Raw genomic sequence first — 22,846 nt, forward strand, 5'->3', positions numbered from 1 at the left:
TGAGGAATACAACAGAGTAGACAAGTCACCTGACTGAGCTTTGGCAGCAAGTGTCAGGGTGAGTGGACACACTGAGATGGACACTGTCAGCCAATGGACCTTGGAAGGATTTTCTCAACCTTGGAGCAATGAAACCAACAGTGTCTCAGAACTATCAAAACTACTCAAGCAATACCCTCGGAACATTCTTCTCCACATCACGGTTTCTAAGATGACATCAAGTGGACATCCCCCATCCCTGAGCACTGACTTGGTAAAGCAGATGGGAGCAACTCCTTCCTTCCAGATGTTCCTTTCCCCAAATACAGGACAAAAAGGAACAAGAGGAATATTGAAAACATTTTACCACCTACCTTCCCTGTAATCAATCAACCCTACCCCAAACAATAGTCCTCACAGCTATGCATCCTTGTCAACTATATACACAACAGAAAAAATTACAATGTTTTTTAAAAGTTTTTAATTGTAGTTTGCCAAATGTTACAAAAGAGAAATGAATAAAGGTGTAAATGGATACATTTTTTTAAAACTGAAATGCAAATGAACCATAAACTAATGAAAGACATGTGCAGTATTACTAGCCACCAGGGATATGAAAAACAAAACCACAATGGTATTCTATCTCTGTTATTTGGAATGGCTAAGATCAAAAGGCAACAGGTGAAAAGTGCTGGCATGGCAGTGGAGAACAGGCAACAATTCAACACTGTTGGTAGAAATGAGAATTGGGGCAGTCACCATGCAGAGCAGGATGTAGGCTCCTCAATGAATTGTTGAAATACCATATGATCCTCCTATCTTACTTCTGGCTGTGTATCCAAAATGAAATGAAATTCACATATGGCAGAGAGATACTTGGACTCCAATACACTGCACTGTTCCCAATATTCAAGCCAAGAAATCATTCTACAAGTGTCTCACTAAAAGGTTGCATTTAGACAGCATGATATATATTTATACACACAAACACATACACATACACACACATACACTCAGTGGAATATTAGTCATGAAAAAAGAATGAAATTCTGACACATGCAACATGCATGGAACTGTATATTAACTAAAAGAATCCAGACATAGAAAGAAAAACGTCAAATGATTTCTCTCATACATGAATCAAAAATGGTGATTACCAGCAATCAGGCACAGAGATCTGATATGGATGAGAAATTGCAGTGGTGTGAACAGAAAGGTTCTGCTAGAGGTCTGACAAAGAAAACGCCAGCTCTTGACTGCGAGGCCACACATACAGTGTGTGGGACTTTGTGAACAAGGGTCTCCCAGTGTCAGGCTCCCCTTACCAACCACTCAAGGTAGGGAATCACCGAAGTTCTGTTCTCAGATGTAGTATTATCCAGCAGGCCAACAGAAGTTCTTTCCAGTTGCAGAATACTGGCTCCCTGTCTCAGATCTACAGAGCACTGTCCTCTTGGGACATGGACCACAGTCTTCCATGCGGACTGTGCTACCACCATAGCAAGTATGATTAAAAACATATGATTAAGGTAACTCCCATGCACACTGAGGGAAATTCAATGAGATAACATCTACATTCATGTAGACATGTTTTAATTTAGTGAGGGTAGCTTAATGGCTGCTTCAAAGAAACCTTGGCTAAAGAAGCACCACAAAACCAGAGGAAACATGAGGTCACTGAGCCCACCTAGCTCCTCCCCCTCCCCAGGAGCTAAGAGAGAGTAAGGAGGAAGTGCACCTGCAGCTCCAAGCTGGGCAGCCTTCCTGAGAAGATGCAGCCACTCCTGCTCCTGCTGACCCTCTTCCTGTCCCTCAGGGCTGAGGCAGGTGAGTGACCACCCCAACCTCACATTCCTGACCTGCCAGAGACACAGACCTCCTGTCCCTCCTGCCCCTCCTGCCCCACATGGCACAGCTTCTATTGGCAACATGATGCTGCCCAGCTCCAGGGCCACCCACACCCGGCCATAATGCTGTCTCATTGTGGGCAGGTGCTCCAAGGTAGAAGGTTGTTTTCAGCAAGGGTTGTAAGCTGGGAACCAGAGGTTTTGGAGACGCATGGCAGAAGATGGGAAATGGAAAGGAAAAAATATGGCTTTTTTAGAAAGAGCAAAGGGGAGCCTGTTTCATAGCTGCTCTCTCCCCGTCTGCTTAGCAGACCAATGCTCAACTGTCTCCAAATTGCAGGCAGCACCTCCCTTGCTTGTGCTCATGCCACAGCTTCAGCCTTCCATCCCTTTCTGCTCTCTCTAGTCCTTTGCTGGCTCCTCTCCATGAGAGGATGAGACATGCGCAAGACCATAACTTCCTACTGCCCAGAACCCGATGAGTTTTATCTTTCTAACCCTCATCCATGTAAGGGCCATTCCATCATGTGGTCAATGTAGGCCCTAGGAACTAGGCTGGAACTATTTTAGTTTCTTAATTTGAACTGCTGACCATTGGAAAAGGTATCATCCTAGACATCACCAGAATATGCCAAGGGTTTTGGAAGCTCATGGAAAATATAAATAGTCAGAAGAGGACCTAGGAGGATACTCTGGTGTCACTGTCCATGAACAGGTGTTCTTACCGCCAATGATGTGTGCAAAAAAAGTTTCCTATACCAAGACAGCTCTTAAGAGAAGTGACTAATGGTCCTTTCCCCAAGCGCTTCTCTTCCACTGCAGGCTCCCAGTAGTGCTGGAAACATCACATGTATGCCCACCCAGTGGGTGCATATAAGCAGGCCAATTCTTCTTTTCTCAGGAGAGATCATCGGGGGACATGCAGCCAAGCCCCACTCCCGTCCCTACATGGCCTTTATTCGGTTCTGGAATAACAATCGTAAGCCTTCTACATGTGGAGGTTTCCTGATCCGTGAGAACTTTGTGCTGACAGCTGCACACTGCCAGGGAAGGTAAGGACTAGAATTCAGCACACTTCCCCCCAGAGAAAGCTTCTAATTCCAAATAAACTCCTTTTGCTCCTTATGTATTGGAGGGTTCCTGAGAAGGTAAAATACAATAGGAATACCAGATCTCTTAGGCAAAAGACAGGTTGATGGCAGTCACCTTGCTGTCAGAGTGATCAATGCTGCCATCCTGAGAGCTAGGAGCATGCTCTGGCATCAGCAGTTCCATATCTCTGTCTGTGGGTCAGTGACCCCAGAGAACCACTGGACATCACCACATCACCAACAGCTACAGCATTCCACCTTTACTGCTGAGAGGCAGAGGACACAGAGAACTGAACCCCAGGCCTCCTCATGCCCTGGATTCCACCCTCAGTTGCAGCCCTCTTCACATCCTCCCAGCAGCCAGCTGTTCTTCACGAACCTGAGCTGCATCTCCTGTGAGTCCACAGCCCCACTTCTCCCACTCTATCCCTTTACAGTGATATGAATGTCACCCTGGGGGCCCACAACATCAAGAAACCAGAGAAGACCCAGCAGGTCATCCCCGTGAAAAAAGCCATTCCCCACCCGGAATACAACCCCAATGATCGCTCCAATGACATCATGTTACTGAAGGTAAGACACCTCCCTGCTGCTCTTGCTCTCCCACATTTAGCTGCTACCCATCCCATTGTGACCTGCCCCTTGCTTCATCTCTCCTGATCAGTTGGCCAGTTCCACTGCTTGGTAGCACAGGGAAGAAGAGGCAGCCCCATGATTGTGTCCAGACCCAGTGGTCACTCATTGAGCTAGTGTTTATTGACTCTTCCCCATCAGCTAAAGAGTAATGCCATGAAGACTGCAGCTGTGCAGCGCATCAGCCTACCCAACGGCAAGACCCAAGTGAATCCAGGGCAGGCATGCCATGTGGCCGGCTGGGGTCGAACAGAACCAAAGGGCGTTTCTTCAGACACACTGCAGGAAGTGGAACTGACAGTTCAAGACAACCAGATTTGCGAGTTCAACTATACCAATTACAAGAAAGACATTGAGATGTGTGTGGGGGACCCGAATACACAAAAATCTTCCTTTAAGGTAACACAGAACAGTCACCTTGTTTGGGAGGGAGAGGGATGCTTAGAAAGATCAGGCACCTGGAGACCCAAGGAATGAAGGGATCTCACTCATTTTCCTGGGGTCATTTAGAGGGGAACAGCTCAAGTTGGGGGTACCTGGAGCCTCATCAACCATAGTAGGGCACCTGGTGTCTATGAATCCTACAGACAGATGGCTTTCCACTACACTGTCCCACTCCAGATCACAGAGATTAAAAAACAATGCATCTGGGCCAATGTGGTGCTTCAACAGACTAATCCTCTGCCTACAAGCACCATTGTCCCTTGTGGGCTCTGGTTCTAAGAGCAGCAGCTCTATTTCCACTCCAGCTCTCTGCTTCTGTCCTGGAAAGGCAGCAAAACATTGCTAGAGTCTTTGGGCCCCTAACCCATGTAGGATGCTGGAAGGAGGCTCCTTGCTCCCAGCTTCAGGTTAGCTCAACTCTAAGCATTGCAGTAATTGGAGTAGTAAGCTGGCAGATGGAAGATTTCTCTCTGTCTCTCCTCCTTTCTCGGTAAAGACATACCTTTCAAATGAAAGTAAAGGTTATTTTAAAATGGAAGCATTTCCATTTTAAGTAAACAGATGCTCATGAACATACAGCTTTTTATCAAGCTGCTACCCACCTTGGTTAATGAGTTGGCTCATGTGCCACACAGAATCTAGCTCATTTACTTCTCTGCCTCTATGTCCATAAACAATAGCCTAGTATGGCCTCAGGGTGAGAGGTTCCCAGGCCAGGGATGAATATGCAAACAGGACCTTGGGATGAAAGATGGCCAGTGTGTTACCTCCATGGACAGCCTTGGGATGGCAGGAGGGCAGATGCTGGGAAGAAATTCAGCCCTTCTCTCTCTATTGACAGGGGGACTCAGGAGGACCCCTCGTGTGCAAAAATGTGGCCCAAGGCATTGTCTCCTATGGAAAAAATAATGGACGACCTCCACAAGTCTTCACCAAAATCTCAAGTTTCCTACCCTGGATAAAGAGAACCATAAGAAGACGCAAACTGCAGGAAGTCAACTAACCACTCTCTGACTCTCCTCTGTAATAGGATCCACAGCAACATGTGGAAGGAGCCAGTAACTAAATAAATGCCTCTTAGCTGAGTGGAAGTCCAGCTTCTTATTTTTCACTGTCCCTCACGAACAGGCACCTGTGCCAAGCTGGCTGGCAAATGAATTCTTCTGCTTTCTGCTTCCTCCTCTGGCTGCTCCCCTTGCCGTCTCCCCAACCCCAATAAAGCTGCCTCCCAGCTCCTGATTACTCTCTGCAGTCTCCCCAGCGCCTGCCCGTCTGCAAGGACTGACTCTCAGTCTTATGAGGAAAGAACACAGAACACTTAGGTCCTGCGTCATTAGGGGAGCTCACTTCTTCCCCTATGTTGTGTGGCAGAGAGAAGGAGATTACACCAAGGACTCCTGAGGTAAAGCAGGTGCAGCTGCAGTTCCTGCTCAAGCACATTGACACACCCTCTGGAGACAGAACATTTCTCCCTCACAGGCATGGAATTGAGGTTCAGAGGGGAGTGGTTGGTCCGTGAGGAGCACCTAACACACCTGATCTCAATTTCCTTCATTGCTTCCATCTGAGTTCAGGACCCAGCCTGACCTTCAACTCCCAGTCTGACCCTTCATCTCCGTTCCCTATCATTCTTAGAGTCCTCCAACTCCTGTCCTATGCTCTCCAGATTACATTAGTTTGAGCAGGATCCTGCCACTTAGTCCCCCACCTGGGTTATTCTGAGTCCCACATGGTTCCATGAGGGCCTTGCCACTGTGGAGGTAAGCCTGGCTAAGGCTGTAGCAGAGAAGTGACTCACAGGGACCAGGCCAGGACTAATACCAATCAGACCCTCCTGAACAAGGTGGGTCAAGGTTGGCTGACTCTCTCCAGAACCGTTGATCCCAGCTCTCTGCTTCCAGGACCAGTTCAATGCACTCACTTCCCTACCGATGCCCTCCCCAAACCACACGCCAAACTCAGGACACCCTGGCTCCCTGGCCACTCACCAGCTGAACCACTGGCAGCCCATCTCTCTCCACAGGGCTGTGAGCCCCTGGACTAAACCTCCCTGATGGACTCCTGAACCAGCAGTAAGTGTGGCAAGTACTTTTTCCCATCCAACAATAAATGCTTTCTGAATACGTAGTAGGTGCCAGACACTATGGATTTTCATGTGCACAGAAATAGATCAATCACTGACCCCAGTGAAACTGATGCTGTGCAAGACTTTAGCCTTTACCATTGACTTCCAACCATCCCAAGAGGCCTGGATATATGTCCAAAATCCATGAAATAAAGCAATGTATTTCACTTCATGCATGCCTATGGTTTGTATGAATGCTACTCAGAAATGCAGAAACTTGTGGGATTTGGGAATGACTGTAACCATTTACCTCCTGGGTGTGAAGCTACCAACCTCTGCATACACTCATCCCCAGATAATTCTTTTTGCCTAGGGACATGACAAAAGGTACAGAAGAAGACTTAATGGGAGCAAATATTTACAATTTATGCATCTAAAGAAGATTACTGTCCATTAATAAAGAAAATATAGAACATAAAGAATCCAAAGACATCAACGATTCAAACACATCAGTTAATAATGAACAAGGCTTCTGCCACACTGGCAGAACACCATGGTGGTAATGCAAGGCTGGGAACACATGCCCATGCTTGATTCTTGATTGGATGGCTGGAGAGAACCCCAACCCAAAATGCAGAAGCTTCCAAGGGATGCACGCATGTGCTTGGTCCTGGAGGATGGATAGGGCATTTTGCAAGCCAGTATACTGCCATTTGGTGTGGTGCACCTGGCCTGGAGACATGTGCACAGGCTTGGGTACTAGGGGGCACGTGATAGTTCCCAAAACTTTTTTGGCATTGTGTGCCTGTGGACCTGCCCTGGGGACTAATGCTCATGCTAGTGTCTCAGGCCAGCATGCAGTTAAGGCCCTGGCCAGCACACTGGGGTAGGCCTGGGAAGCCATACACATTCTTGGGTCCAAGGTGAGCAGAGAGGTGTGTTCCCAGGCTGACATGCTGGAATGCTGTCATGGCATGTGGGTGGACCATGCCTGAGGAGCCTTTTATGCACTTGGGTCCCAGATAGGTAGGTAGGGCTCCAGGTCAGCATGCCAACACCACCAAACAGCAGGCTCAAAAGGACTGGGCTTGAAAACCCATGCTCCCACAGGCACTATGGATTACTCAGGGAAAGGGGTAGGGGGAAATGTGGAAGGGGAGATGGCTGAGAAAGTACATTACAGGTGAGGAATAACTTCTGGGAAACTTATACCAACCAGGTCACTGTATTTGCAGGTAAGCAATGAAGCTAAACTGAGCAGTTTGCAGGAGGGAAATCAGAGACACTTTTTGGGTCAAACCAATGTACCAACCCATGTGGGAGAGCTGAACTGTGCTGGTTAGCACCGACCACCAACAACCACCTCCCATTGACACGCATGAAATCTAGAGCTGGGTGCCTGTCTGGCAGGGTTAGAACACAGTAGTCACCAGTGAGTGTCAGAACAGGGGACAGGTAATGTCAGGCTGGGCCTTGGCACCAACTGGCACATAGAAGAACCAGGTCTGGGGTATATTCTGTGAGGGATATATGGGCCTAACCCTGTAGGACTGCAATACTCACTGGTTTGCTCAAAAACTGGGAATAGTGACAGGCCAAGCTAAGCGTGACCATGGAACTTACAGACACACATGGGTGCTGGGGTTGGAACAGGCTGGGCTGGTTCAGTTTTCAGCACCCACAGGTGCCCTCAAGAATTGAGTGTGGAGCAGGCCAGTTCACAACATCCACCAGCATACACAAAGGCCAAAACTGGGAGGCAGACTTTGTCAAATAGGGGCCTAGGACTCACTGGTACATATAATATGAGAGTCTAGGCGTGGGCATGATAGGCAGCTTAGGGAACTCCCTTGGTGGACTTCACTCCCACTGGTGAGCACATGAATCAGCAGGGTATTAGTCAAGCCAGGAAAGGCTGCTCCACTTGCCAGAAGGTGAGTGGGCTGGCTTTCAGGGGGTGAGCTGAACAGGGTCAAGCCAAACAGTAGCACATTGGCATGTGCAGGAGACAGGATAGAGTGCAGGCCATGCCAGGCTAGGCTGTCACACCTATCACTTTGCTTGAAAGCAGGGGATGAGGACAAGCTGGTCCGACCCAGGCATCTGCATCCATTGGCAACAACCAAGACAGGGGTAAGGCCATGCCAGGCCGGATCAGAGCAACTACCAGATTGCAGAAGATCTGTGTCTAGGTGTGGGCCAGGTAGGGGAGATAATGGACTGTATGATTGTGATTCCCACTGGTGGGCACAAGAGCCAGGAATGGGGGTAGACCGGATTGAATATGTTGTGGCAACACTCAGCATGAGTGTGAGCTGGGCTTAGGGTGTGTTAGACTGGATGAAGTTTCAACACCCACTGGAGCTCATGAGAATAAGAGTAGGTATAGGATGGGTTGGGCTAGGTCACACCACCTTCTATTCCACATAAGAGGTGAATCTAGGAGTGGGCCAGGCAGGGATAAGGTGTAATACCCACTGCAGGAACATGCACTGGGTGTGGGCTGGTCTGGCAAGGTCACAGTGCCTGCCAGTGAATGTCAGAACTGGAGGTGGGCCAAGAGGACTGAGTCAAACACCCACTGGTGTGTGTGACATCCATAACTGAAAGCCAGTCTGGAGCTGGGAGAACTCTCTTGTTAAGATGTTGCCCTGGCTAGTGAGCATGAGAACCATAGCTGGGGCAATCAAGTCCAGGCAGGCTCCAGTACCCATCAGTATACATGTCCTCATGAGAATGATCCTTGTCAACTATATGAGCAATAGCAAAAAATGTTTTCTTTAAAATTAAAAATGTAAAGGCTGCCTGATGCTTAAAAAAATTAACCAAGTTTCTAGATTTATACTTTTGAAAAGCAGAAATGCAAATGATCAATAAATTAATGAAAAAAATGTTCAGTATCAATAACCACCATGGAAATGGAAAACAAAAACACAGTGGCATTCCATCTCTACCCAATTGGAATGGCTAAGATCAAAAGGCAACAGGTGACAAGCACTGGCAAGGAAGTGGAGAATAGGCAACACTAAACACTGTTGGTAAAAATGAGAATTCGTACAGTCACCACACAGAGCAGGACGTAGGCACCTCAAGAATTAACACAACAACCATATGACCTACTCTTCTGTGTGTATCTCAAAAGAAATGAAATCAGCGTATGACAGAAATACTGCACTCCCACACACATTGCAGCACTAGTCATGACAGTGAAACAGGACATTAGTCTAGAACTTCATCATTAGAAAATGGAGACATTGTGTGATACAGATCTATACAAACACACACACACTGAGTGGAATATTAGTCATGAAAAAAAAACAAAAGTCTAACGCATGCAACATGCACAGAATTGTATGTTAATTAAAATAAGCCAGATGCAGAGAAATGTCAAATCTTTCCTCTCATATCTGATTTTAAAACAGTGATTGCTAGAGATAAGAGACATAGATCTGATATGGATGGGAAAGTGCAATGGTTGAAAGCAAAGTTCCTGGTGTTCCACAGAGGAGCTGGACTGTTAGAGTCTCTGACAAAGAAAATGCTAGTTCTTGGCTGCGAGGCCACACATAGAGTATGTGAGATTTGGTGTATAAAGATCTCCCAGTTTCAGGACACCTTAACATCCACTACCAGGACCATTCCACCAGGGTCTAGTCTCAGATGTAGTATTATCCAGCAGGTCAACAGAAGTTCATTCCAGTTGCAGAATAATGTTACCCTGTCTCAGATCTACAGAGCACTGTCCTCTTGAGATATGAACCAGTTTTCCATGGGGACTGTGTTACCACCATAACAATCCTGAAGAAGTTCCTGGTTCCCAGCATTGGATCGGCACAGTACCGGCCATTGCGCTCACTTGGGGAGTGAATCATCGGAAGGAAGATCTTCCTCATGACTTTCCTCCTCTCTGTATATCTGACTTTCCAATAAATAAAATAAATCTTAAAAAAAAAAGAAGGACTAGCCTACAGCATCCATTATCAAGGACCAAGATAAGGATTAGGCAATGCCAAGCTGTGTTCAAACAACTCCAGCACATGCAACATCTGTGGCTGGTAGCTGACCACGTATAGGAACTAAAGGAATGCCCACACTAGGCTGAGGTTCCCACTGGTGAGCATAAGAGTCACGAATGGGGATGCACCTGGCTAAATATCCCTGAATCAACCCTCAGCATTGATGTGTGTGAACTGAGTCTGGGATGTGCAAGACTGGTCTAGGCACCAGCACCCACTGGTTCTTGCAAGAACCAGAGTTTGTATGCTTCAGGCTGGACTATGTCACAGCACCTTCTGATCCACGTGAAAGCTGGGACTAGGCATGAGCTTCAAGGGCTGGGCTGTAATGCCGATTCAAGAGAATCACAAGGTGTGAACTCATCTGGCAAGGCCACAGTGCTATCTGGTAGAGGTTAGCATAGAATTCGGCCATGTCAGGCTGTCACATGCCCACCATTGTGCGTCACATCCATGACTGGAAGCTGATCTACTAATGGAGATAGGGGAACACTCCTGTGACAATGCAGCCCTGGCTGGTGAGCATAAGAACCAAAACTGGGGCAGCTCCCCATCATCACCCCTAGTTCTTGAGTAAATCAGTGAGTATTGTAGTCCTACAGGGTTAGGCCCACATATCCCTCACAAAATGTGTCCCCAGGCTCCAGTACCCATCAGCATACATGTGAGTCATGTCTGGGGTAGACAAGGCTGGGTCAGTCTGAGGCACCTGAGTGCAGGGGTGAGTGTCAGGATGGTGTGCAGGTCAGACTGAGATGGGATGTAACACTTGCCAGTTACCACTAGGGTGGGACTAGAGATAGGCCAGGCAGAGTCAGGCTGCAGCACATGCCAGTGAAAGCCCAAGTGATACAGACCATGACAGACTGGCTCATAACACTCACTGTGCCTGCAAGATCCATACCAGGAGTGTGCCTGTTGAGGAATCAGCTTGGGGCAGGCCTGGTGGGGGTTCTTAGGGGATCACTCGAACGAGGTTGTAGATCACACTGGTCTGGGTAAGGGTCAGATCCATGACACGCTGAGTTGGGCTGAGAGCCACAGCACATGTAGTTTGCATAGGATATGGGGTTGAGGACAGAACTGATCATGCAACTACAGTCACCATGTGGGAAACAGTCTGATGCAGGTGACAGACTGAATTGGACCCTCTTCTGGCTGACACATGCAAGAGTCAAGTCTGGGGTCATCCCAGGTGAGGTTTCTTGGGAGACTTCCAAACTAGACCATTGAACTCAAAGCTCCAGCCACAGTGAGGATCATAGAATTTGTGATCCGACCCTGGGATGCATGTTTCAGGATTGGGCCTCCTCAATTACTGATGCCTGTGCAGTGGATGACATGCCCAGGAGCATATGGGGGACAACACGCCAGCTCATTGGGTCTACAGAGGACATCAGGTCCCATGACGGAAGATGAGGAATGCAACAGAGTAGACAAGTCACCTGACTGAGCTTTGGCAGCAAGTGTCAGGGTGAGTGGACACACTGAGATGGACACTGTCAGCCAATGGACCTTGGAAGGATTTTCTCAACCTTGGAGCAATGAAACCAACAGTGTCTCAGAGCTATCAAAACTACTCAAGCAATACCCTTGGAACATTCTTCTCCACATCACAGTTTCTAAGATGACATCAAGTGGCCATGCCCCCTCCCTGAGCACTGACTTGGTAAGGCAGATGGGAGCAACTCCTCCCTTCCAGATGTTCCTTTCCCCAAATACAGGACAAAAAGGAACAAAAGGAATATTGAAAACATTTGTACCACCTACCTTCCCTGTAATCAATCAACCCTACCCTAATCGATAGTCCTCAAAGCTATGCATCCTTGTCAACTATATACACAATAAAAAAAATTACAATGTTTTTTAAATTTTTTAATTGTAGTTTGCCAAATGTTACAAAAGAGAAATGAATAAAGGTGTAAATGGATACATTTTTTAAAAACTGAAATGCAAATGAACCATAAACTAATGAAAGACATGTGCAGTATTACTAGCCACAGGGATATGAAAAACAAAACCACAATGGTATTCTATCTCTGTTATTTGGAATGGCTAAGATCAAAAGGCAACAGGTGAAAAGTGCCGGCATGGCAGTGGAGAACAGGCAACAATTAAACACTGTTGGTAGGAATGAGAATTGGGACAGTCACCATGCAGAGCAGGATGTAGGCTCCTCAATGAATAGTTGAAATACCATATGATCCTGCTATCTTACTTCTGGCTGTGTATCCAAAATGAAATGAAACTCGCATACGGCAGAGACATACTTGGACTCCAATACACTGCACTGTTCCCAATATTCAAGCCAAGAAATCATTCTACAAGTGTCTCACTAAAAGGTTGCATTTAGACAGCATGATATATATTTATACACACAAACACATACACACACACACACTAAGTGGAATATTAGTCATGAAAAAAGAATGAAATTCTGACACATGCAACATGCACGGGACTATATATTAACTAAAAGAATCCAGACATAGAAAGAAAAATGTCAAATGATTTCTCTCATACATGAATCAAAAACGGTGATTACCAGCGATCAGGCACAGAGATCTGATATGGATGAGAAATTGCAGTGGTGTGAACAGAAAGGTTCTTGGTGTTCACAGAAGAGCTGGGCTGCTAGAGTCTCTGACAAAGAAAATGCCAGCTCTTGACTGCGAGGCCATACATACAGTGTGTGAGATTTTGTGAACAAGGGTCTCCCAGTGTCAGGCTCCCCTTGCCAACCACTCAAGGTAGGGAATCACCGAAGTTCTGTTCTCAGATGTAGTATTATCCAGCAGGCCAACAGAAGTTCTTTCCAGTTGCAGAATACTGGCTCCCTGTCTTAGATCTACAGAGCACTGTCCTCTTGGGACATGGACCACAGTCTTCTGTGGGGACTGTGCTACCACGATAGCAAGTATGATTAAAAACATATGATTAAGGTAACTCCCATGCACACTGAGGGAAATTCAATGTGATAACATCTACATTCATGTAGACATGTATTAATTTAGTGAGGTATGGGTTAGTAGCTGTTTCAAAGAAACCTTAACTAAAGAAGCACCACAAAACCAGAGGAAACATGAGGTCACTGAGCCCACCTAGCTCCTCCCCCTCCCCAGGAGCTAAGAGAGAGTAAGGAGGAAGTGCACCTGCAGCTCCGAGCTGGGCAGCCTTCCTGAGAAGATGCAGCCACTCCTGCTCCTGCTGACCCTCTTCCTGTCCCTCAGGGCTGAGGCAGGTGAGTGACCACCCCAAACTCACAATCCTGACCCGCCAGAGACACACACCTCCTGCCCCTCCTGCCCCTCCTGCCCCTCCTGCCCCTCCTGCCCCACATGGCACAGCTTCTATTGGCAATGTGATGCTGCCCAGCTCCAGGGCCACCCACACCCGACAATGAGACTGGCTCACTGAGGGCAGGAGTGCTAGAGCAGAAGGCTATTGTTTGTAAGGGCAGGAAGCTGGCAACCAGGAGGTTTTGGAGACGCATGGCAGAGGATGGGAAATGGAAAGGAAAAATATGGCTTTTTTAGAAAGAGCAAAGGCGAACCTGTTTCAGAGCTGCTCTCGCCCCATCTGCTTAGCAGAAGGCAAAGCTCAACTGTCTCCAGATTGCAGACAGCACCTCCCTCACTTGTGCTCATGCCACAGCTTCAACTTCTATCCCTTTCTGCTCTCTCTAGTCCTTTGCTGGCTCCTCTCCATGAGAGGATGAGACATGCGCAAGACCACAACTTCCCTACTGCCCAGAACCCCATGAGTTTTATCTTTCTAACCCTCATCCATGTAACGGCCATTCCATCATGTGGTCAATGTAGGCCCTAGGAACTAGGCTGGAACTATTTTAGTTTCTTAATTTGAACTGCTGACCATTGGAAAAGGTATCATCCTAGACATCACCAGAATATGCCAAGGGTTTTGGAAGCTCATGGAAAATATAAATAGCCAGAAGGACCTAGGAGGACACTCTGGTGTCACTGTCCATGAACAGGTGTTCTTACCGCCAATGATGTGTGCAAAAAAAATTTCCTATACCAAGACAGCTCTTAAGAGAAGTGACTAATGGTCCTTTCCCCAAGCGCTTCTCTTTCTTTCCCCAAGCGCTTCTCTTCCACTGCAGGCTCCCAGTAGTGCTGGAAACATCACATGTATGCCCACCCAGTGGGTGCATATAAGCAGGCCAATTCTTCTTTTCTCAGAAGAGATCATCGGGGGACATGCAGCCAAGCCCCACTCCCGTCCCTACATGGCCTTTATTCAGTACTGGAATAACAATCGTAAGCCTTCTACATGTGGAGGTTTCCTGATCCGTGAGAACTTTGTGCTGACAGCTGCACACTGCCAGGGAAGGTAAGGACTAGAATTCAGCACACTTCCCCCCAGAGAAAGCTTCTAATTCCCAATAAACTCCTTTTGCTCCTTATGTATTGGAGGGTTCCTGAGAAGGTAAAATACAATAGGAATACCAGATCTCTTAGGCAAAAGACAGGTTGATGGCAGTCACCTTGCTGGCAGAGTGATCAACACTGCCATCCTGAGAGCTAGGAGCATGCTCTGGCATCAGCAGTTCCATATCTCTGTCTGTGGGTCAGTGACCCCAGAGAACCACTGGACATCACCACATCACCAACAGCTACAGCATTCCACCTTTACTGCTGAGAGGCAGAGGACACAGAGAACTGAACCCCAGGCCTCCTCATGCCCTAGATTCCACCCTCAGTTGCAGCCCTCTTCACATCCTCCCAGCAGCCAGCTATTCTTCACGAAACTGAACTGCATCTCCTGTGAGTCCACAGCCCCACTTCTCCCACTCTGTGCCTCTATAGCGATATGAATGTCACCCTGGGGGCCCACAACATCAAGAAACCAGAGAAGACCCAGCAGGTCATCCCCGTGAAAAAAGCCATTCCCCACCCGGATTACGATCCAAATGCCATTACCAATGACATCATGTTACTGAAGGTAAGACACCTCCCTGCTGCTCTTGCTCTCCCACATTTAGCTGCTACCCATCCCATTGTGACCTGCCCCTTGCTTCATCCCTCCTGATCAGTTGGCTTGTTCCACCGCTTGATAGGGCAAGGAAGAAGAGGCAGCCCCATGATTGTGTCCAGACCCAGTGGTCACTCATTGAGCTAGTGTTTATTGACTCTTCCCCATCAGCTGAAGAGGAATGCCATGAAGACTGCAGCTGTGCAGCGCATCAGCCTACCCAACGGCAAGACCCAAGTGAATCCAGGGCAGGCATGCCATGTGGCCGGCTGGGGTCGGACGGAGCCAAATGGCGTTTCTTCAGACACACTGCAGGAAGTGGAACTGACAGTACAAGACAACCAGATTTGCGAGTTCAACTATACCAATTACAAGAAAGACATTGAGATGTGTGTGGGGGACCCGAATACACAAAAATCTTCCTTTAAGGTAACACAGAACAGTCACCTTGTTTGGGAGGGAGAGGGATGCTTAGAAAGATCAGGCACCTGGAGACCCAAGGAATGAAGGGATCTCACTCATTTTCCTGGGGTCATTTAGAGGGGAATAGCTCAAGTTGGGGGTACCTGGAGCCTCATCAACCATAGTAGGGCACCTGGTGTCTATGAATCCTACAGACAGATGGCTTTCCACTACACTGTCCCACTCCAGATCACAGAGATTAAAAAACAATGCATCTGGGCCAGTGTGGTGCTTCAACAGACTAATCATCTACCTGCAAGCACCATTGTCCCTTGTGGGCTCTGGTTCTAAGAGCAGCAGCTCTATTTCCACTCCAGCTCTCTGCTTCTGTCCTGGAAAGGCAGCAAAACATTGCTAGAGTCTTTGGGCCCCTAATCCACGTAGCATGCTGGAAGGAGGCTCCTTGCTCCCAGCTTCAGGTTAGCTCAACTCTAAGCATTGCAGTAATTGGAGTAGTAAGCTGGCAGATGGAACATTTCTCTCTGTCTCTCCTCCTTTCTCGGTAAAAACATACCTTTCAAATGAAAATAAAGGTTATTTTAAAATGGAAGCATTTCCATTTTAAGTAAACAAATGCTTCTGAACATACAACTTTTATATCAGAGCTGCTACCCATCATGGTTAATGAGTTGGCTCACGTGCCACACAGGATCTCAGCTCATTTACTTCTCTGCCTCTATGTCCTTAAACAATAGCCTAGTATGGCCTCAGGGAGAGAGGTTCCCAGGCCAGGGATGAATATGCAAACAGGACCTTGGGATGAAACATGGCCAGTGTGTTACCTCCATGGACAGCCTTGGGATAGCAGATGCTGGGAAGAAATTCAGCCCTTCTCTCTCTATTGACAGGGGGACTCAGGAGGACCTCTCGTGTGCAAAAATGTGGCCCAAGGCATTGTCTCCTATGGAAAAAATAATGGACGACCTCCGCGAATCTTCACCAAAATCTCAAGTTTCCTACCCTGGATAAAGAGAACCATAAGAAGACGCAAACTGCAGGAAGTCAACTAACCACTCTCTGACTCTCCTCTGTAATAGGATCCACAGCAACATGTGGAAGGAGCCAGTAACTAAATAAATGCCTCTTAGCTGAGTGGAAGTCCAGCTTCTTATTTTTCACTGTCCCTCACGAACAGGCACCTGTGCCAAGCTGGCTGGCAAATGAATTCTTCTGCTTTCTGCTTCCTCCTCTGGCTGCTCCCCTTGCCGTCTCCCCAACCCCAATAAAGCTGCCTCCCAACTCCTGCTTACTCTCTGCAGTCTCCCCAGCGCCTGCTCTTCTGCAAGGACTGACCCTCAGCCCCACGAGGAATGAACATTAGGGGAGCTCACTTCTTCCCCTGTGTTGTGTGGCAGAGAGAAGGAGATTACACCAAGGACTCCTGAGGTAAAGTAGGTGCAGCTGCAGTTCCTGCTCAAGCACATTGACACACCGTCTGGAAACAGAACATTTCTCCCTCACAGGCATGGAATTGAGGTTCAGAGGGGAGTGGTTGGTCCCTGAGGGGCACCTAATACACCTGATCTCAATTTCCTTCATTGCTTCCATCTGAGTTCAGGACCCAGCCTGACCTCCAACTCCCAGTCTGACCCTTCATCTCCATTCCCTATCATTCTTAGAGTCCTCCAACTCCTGTCCTATGCTCTCCAGATTGCATTAGTTTGAGCAGGATCCTGCCACTTAGTCCCCCACCTGGGCTATTCTGAGTCCCACATGGTTCCATTAGGGCCTTGCCACTGTGGAGGTAAGCCCAGCTAAGGCTGTAGCAGAGAAGTGACTCACAGGGACCAGGCCAGGACTAATACCAATCAGACCCTCCTGACCAAGGTGGGTCAAGGTTGGCTGAGTCTCTCTCCAAAACCGTTGATCCCAGCTCTCTGCTTCCGGGACCAGTTCAATGCAATCACTTCTCTACTAAGGACCTCCTCAAATCACATGCCAAACTCAGGACACCCTGGCTCCCTGGCCACTCACCGGCTGAACCACTGGCAGCCCATCTCTCTCCACAGGGCTGTGAGCCCCTGGACTAAACCTCCCTGGTGGACTCCCGAACCAGCAGTAAGTATGGCAAGTACTTTTCCTCATCCAACAATAAATGCTTTCTGAATACGTAGTAGGTGCCAGACACTATGGATTTTCATGTGCACAGAAATAGATCAATCACTGACCCCAGTGAAACTGATGCTGTGCAAGACTTTAGCCTTTACCATTGACTTCCAACCATCCCAAGAGCCCTAGATTTATGTCCAAGATCCATGAAATAAAACAATGTATTTCACTTCATGCATGCCTATGGTTTGTATGAATGCTACTCAGAAATGCAGAAACTTGTGGGATTTAGGAATGACTGTAACCATTTACCTTCTGGGTGTGAAGCTACCAACCTCTGCATACACTCATCCCCAGATAATTCTTTTTGCCTAGGGACATGACAAAAGGTACAGAAGAAGACTTAATGGGAGCAAATATTAACAATTTATGCATCTAAAGAAGATTAACTTCCATTAATAAAGAAAATAAGAAAGTAAAGAATCCAGAGACATCAACAATTCAAACCCACCAGTTAATAATGGACAAGGCTTCTGCCACACTGGCAGAGAACCACGCTGGCAGAGCAGGCCTTAGAACTCATGCCCATGCTTGGGTCCCAAGTAGGTGGGTGGAAAGGACCCTGAGCAGAAATGCTGCTGTGGGCTAGGGGATACATGCATATACCTGCATCCTGAAGGGTGGATGGGGCAGTTCACAGACCAGCACACTGGTGTGGCATGACAGTGGACCAGGTCTGAGAATCTGTGCATGCACTTGGGTCCCAGCTGGGCAAGCAGGGCTCCAGACCAGCATGCCACCCCACTGAAGTCTTGGCTTGGGAAGACAAGCTCGGAAACCCACTCACATGGGCTCAGGAACTGTAGATCACTCAGGGAAAGAACTACGAGGATGTGTGGAACAGGGGACTGCTGAGGGAATACAGGTAAGAAACAAATTCTAGGAAACTCACACCTATCAGGAAACTGTACTTGCAGGTAAACGAGGAGGTTAATGGAGCAATTTGGAGGACAGAAATCAGAGGCATCCTTGGAGCCAGATCAATGCACCAATCCACATGGCAGAGCTGAGCTGAGCTTGTCAGCATCAACTACCACAGGTAACCTCCCACTGACATGCATGAAAGTAGGGCTGGGGGGCCTGTCTGCCAAGCATAGACCACAGTACCAGGAGTGTCAGAACAATGCATGGGTCACATTATACCAGGCAATGACACTAACCAACTGAGAGAGAACCAGGCCTGGGGACACATTCTGTGGGAGGATACATGGGCTCACCCCTGTAGGACTACAATACTCACCAATTTACTCAAGAACTGGGGATGATGATGGAGAGCTGCACATGATCCACAACCTCCTACAACACTTATGAGTACCAGGGTTGGAAACAGGCTGGGCTGGTCTAGGCTGAAGTACTTACCCACAGGTGCACCCAAGAATTGGGTGTGGAGCAGGCCCTGCCACAACGTTCACCAGCACACAAAGGACAAGACAGGAGGTCAGACTGTGTCTGGTAAGGACCAGCACCCACTGGCACCTATGATATCTAGGTCTGGGAGTGGGCCAGGTAGGAGAGCTTAAGAAACTCCGCTGGTGCACTGTAGAAGCTACTGGTGAGTACAAGCAGAGTATTGGTCAAGACGGGAAAGGCCGCTCCACTTGTCAGCAAGTGTGTCAGTTGGCTTTTCAGGAGAGAGAGGACTGGGCAAGGACAGGCCAAACCATAGCACACTGACATGCGCAGAAGTCAGGATGCAGTGCAGGCCATACCAGCCTAGGTTATCGCACCTACCAGTCTGCATGAAAGCTGGAAATGAAGGCAGGGTAGAAGGGTTAGCCTACAGCATCCACTATCAAGGACCAAGATAAGGATTAGGCAATGCCAAGCTGTGTTCAAACAACTCCAGCACATGTAACATCTGTGGCTGGTAGCTGACCAGGTATGGGAACTAAAGGAATGCCCACGCTAGGCTGAGGTTCCCACTGGTGAGCATAAGAGTCACGAATGGGGATGCACCTGGCTAAATATCCCTGAATCAACCCTCAGCATTGATGTGTGTGAACTGAGTCTGGGATGTGCAAGACTGGTCTAGGCACCAGCACCCACTGGTTCTTGCAAGAACCAGAGTTTGTATGCTTCAGGCTGGACTATGTCACAGCACCTTCTGATCCACATGAAAGCTGGGACTAGGCATGGGCTTCAAGGGCTGGGCTGTAATGCCGATTCAAGAGAATCACAAGGTGTGAACTCATCTGGCAAGGCCACAGTGCAATCTGGAAGAGGTTAGCATAGAATTCGGCCATGTCAGGCTGTCACATGCCCACCATTGTGCGTCACATCCATGACTGGAAGCTGGTCTACTAAGGGAGATAGGGGAACACTCCTGTGACAATGCAGCCCTGGCTGGTGAGCATAAGAACCAAAACTGGGGCAGCTCTCCATCATCACCCCTAGTTCTTGAGTAAACCAGTGAGTATTGTAGTCCTACAGGGTTAGGCCCACATATCCCTCACAAAATGTGTCCCCAGGCTCCAGTACCCATCAGCATACATGTGAGTCATGTCTGGGGTAGACAAGGCTGGGTCAGTCTGAGGCACCTGAGTGCAGGGGTGAGTGTCAGGATGGTGTGCAGGTCAGACTGAGATGGGATGTAACACTTGCCAGTTACCACTAGGGGTGGGACTAGAGATAGGCCAGGCAGAGTCAGGCTGCAGCACATGCCAGTGAATGCCCAAGTGATACAGACCATGACAGACTGGCTCATAACACTCACTGCGCCTGCAAGATCCATACCAGGAGTGTGCCTGATGAGGAATCAGCTGTGGTGTGGGATGGGGCACCAGCTGGGCTACTTTGAGGACAAGCTGGTGTGATGTGGGATGGGCAGGCAAGCTGGCTTTAGAGGACGGCCAGGTCAGGCCAAGCCACTGCATCTTCTGCCACATGAAAGAGCCAGGATAATTGAAAACTGGCTGGACTTTGCCACAGCATCTGCTACCAAGTGTCAGAACAGGGTACAAGTCATGTCTGACTAGACCACAGTAACTCCTGAAATTTGCAAGATCCGGGCTAGATATGGGCCTAGTAGGGAAACTGTGGGCACTTCTCTACTGGGCTGCAGCTCACACTGGTGGCACAAGAGACAGTGCTGTGGGCTAATTAGGCTGGACAAGGTGGCAGTAATCATTGCCATATGTGTGAACTGGATCATGTGTGGGGTGTTCTGAGCTAAGCTGCACAGCAATAGGTGTGTACAAAAGCCCAATTGGGATGAGGCTCAGATCAGACTAGTTTGCTATACATAGTGGCAAACACAGAAATCAGGTTAGGACAGGCCTGGTGGGAGTTCTTAGGGGGTCACACAAACGAGGTTGTAGATCACACTGATCTGGGTTAGAGTCAGGTCCATGACACGCTGAGTTGGGCTGAGAGCCACAGCACATGTAGTTTGCATAGGATATGGGGTTGAGGACAGAACTGATCATGCAACTACAGTCACCATGTGGGAAACAGTCTGATGCAGGTGACAGACTGAATTGGACCCTCTTCTGGCTGACACATGCAAGAGTCAAGTCTGGGGTCATCCCAGGTGAGGTTTCTTGGGAGACTTCCAAACTAGACCACTGAACTCAAAGCTCCAGCCACAGTGAGGATCATAGAATTTGTGATCCGATCCTTGGATGCATGTTTCAGGATTGGGCCTCCTCAATTACTGATGCCTGTGCAGTGGATGACATGCCCAGGAGAATTTGGGGGACAACATGGCCAGCTCATTGGGTCTGCAGAGGACATCAGGTCCCATGACAGAAGATGAGGAATGCAACAGAGTAGACAAGTCACCTGACTGAGCTTTGGCAGCAAGTGTCAGGGTAGTGGACGCATTGAGATGGACACTGTCAGCCAATGGACCTTGGAAGGATTTTCTCAACCTTGGAGCAATGAAACCAACAGTGTCTCAGAGCTATCAAAACTACTCAAGCAATACCCTTGGAACATTCTTCTCCACATCACAGTTTCTAAGATGACATCAAGTGGCCATGCCCCCTCCCTGAGCACTGACTTGGTAAGGCAGATGGGAGCAACTCCTTCCTTCCAGATGTTCCTTTCCCCAAATACAGGACAAAAAGGAACAAAAGGAATATTGAAAACATTTTACCACCTACCTTCCCTGTAATCAATCAACCCTACCCTAATCAATAGTCCTCACAGCTATGCATCCTTGTCAACTATATACACAACAGAAAAAATTACAATGTTTTTTAAAATTTTTTAATTGTAGTTTGCCAAATGTTACAAAAGAGAAATGAATAAAGGTGTAAATGGATACATTTTTAAAAACTGAAATGCAAATGAACCATAAACTAATGAAAGACATGTGCAGTATTACTAGCCACCAGGGATATGAAAAACAAAACCACAATGGTATTCTATCTCTGTTATTTGGAATGGCTAAGATCAAAAGGCAACAGGTGAAAAGTGCTGGCATGGCAGTGGAGAACAGGCAACAATTCAACACTGTTGGTAGAAATGAGAATTGGGACAGTCACCATGCAGAGCAGGATGTAGGCTCCTCAATGAATAGTTGAAATACCATATGATCCTGCTATCTTACTTCTGGCTGTGTATCCAAAATGAAATGAAACTCGCATATGGCAGAGACATACTTGGACTCCAATACACTGCACTGTTCCCAATATTCAAGCCAAGAAATCATTCTACAAGTGTCTCACTAAAAGGTTGCATTTAGACAGCATGATATATATTTATACACACAAACACATACACACACACACACACTAAGTGGAATATTAGTCATGAAAAAAGAATGAAATTCTGACACATGCAACATGCATGGAACTGTATATTAACTAAAAGAATCCAGACATAGAAATGTCAAATGATTTCTCTCATACATGAATCAAAAACGGTGATTACCAGTGATCAGGCACAGAGATCTGATATGGATGAGAAATTGCAGTGGTGTGAACAGAAAGGTTCTTGGTGTTCCACAGAAGAGCTGGGCTGCTAGAGTCTCTAACAAAGAAAACGCCAGTTCTTGACAGCAAGGCCACACATACAGTGTGTGGGACTTTGTGAACAAGGGTCTCCCAGTGTCAGGCTCCCCTTACCAACCACTCAAGGTAGGGAATCACCGAAGTTCTGTTCTCAGATATAGTATTATCCAGCAGGCCAACAGAAGTTCTTTCCAGTTGCAGAATACTGGCTCCCTGTCTCAGATCTACAGAGCACTGTCCTCTTGGGACA

General features: G+C 47.7%; 2 protein-coding genes across 4 annotated transcripts; both read left to right on the forward strand.

Moving 5' to 3' along the window:
* Positions 1-1,712: 1,712 nt before the first annotated feature.
* Positions 1,713-5,079, forward strand: LOC121148694 (granzyme B-like). Of its 2 annotated transcripts, XM_040968932.1 has the most exons (5): positions 1,713-1,806; positions 2,728-2,878; positions 3,355-3,490; positions 3,692-3,949; positions 4,836-5,079. In XM_040968932.1, the coding sequence occupies exons 1-5, from the start codon at positions 1,752-1,754 to the stop codon at positions 4,995-4,997; spliced, it is 762 nt and encodes a 253-aa protein (XP_040824866.1). In that variant the 5' UTR covers positions 1,713-1,751; the 3' UTR covers positions 4,998-5,079. The 2 variants fall into 2 exon arrangements, with proteins under 2 accessions (XP_040824866.1, XP_040824867.1); XM_040968933.1 differs by lacking the exon at positions 3,692-3,949.
* An 8,167-nt stretch (positions 5,080-13,246) lies between these two features.
* LOC121148689 (granzyme B-like) lies at positions 13,247-16,624 on the forward strand. 2 transcript variants are annotated; one of them, XM_040968925.1, is made up of 5 exons: positions 13,247-13,316; positions 14,278-14,428; positions 14,905-15,040; positions 15,242-15,499; positions 16,381-16,624. In XM_040968925.1, the coding sequence occupies exons 1-5, from the start codon at positions 13,262-13,264 to the stop codon at positions 16,540-16,542; spliced, it is 762 nt and encodes a 253-aa protein (XP_040824859.1). In that variant the 5' UTR covers positions 13,247-13,261; the 3' UTR covers positions 16,543-16,624. The 2 variants fall into 2 exon arrangements, with proteins under 2 accessions (XP_040824859.1, XP_040824860.1); XM_040968926.1 differs by lacking the exon at positions 15,242-15,499 and having other exon boundaries at positions 13,262-13,316.
* The last annotated feature ends 6,222 nt before the right edge of the window (positions 16,625-22,846 follow it).

Source organism: Ochotona curzoniae, unplaced genomic scaffold, assembly GCF_017591425.1.
Source record: "Ochotona curzoniae isolate NIBS_2020 unplaced genomic scaffold, NIBS_Ocur_1.0 scaffold_4701, whole genome shotgun sequence".
Lineage (NCBI taxonomy): Eukaryota > Metazoa > Chordata > Mammalia > Lagomorpha > Ochotonidae > Ochotona > Ochotona curzoniae.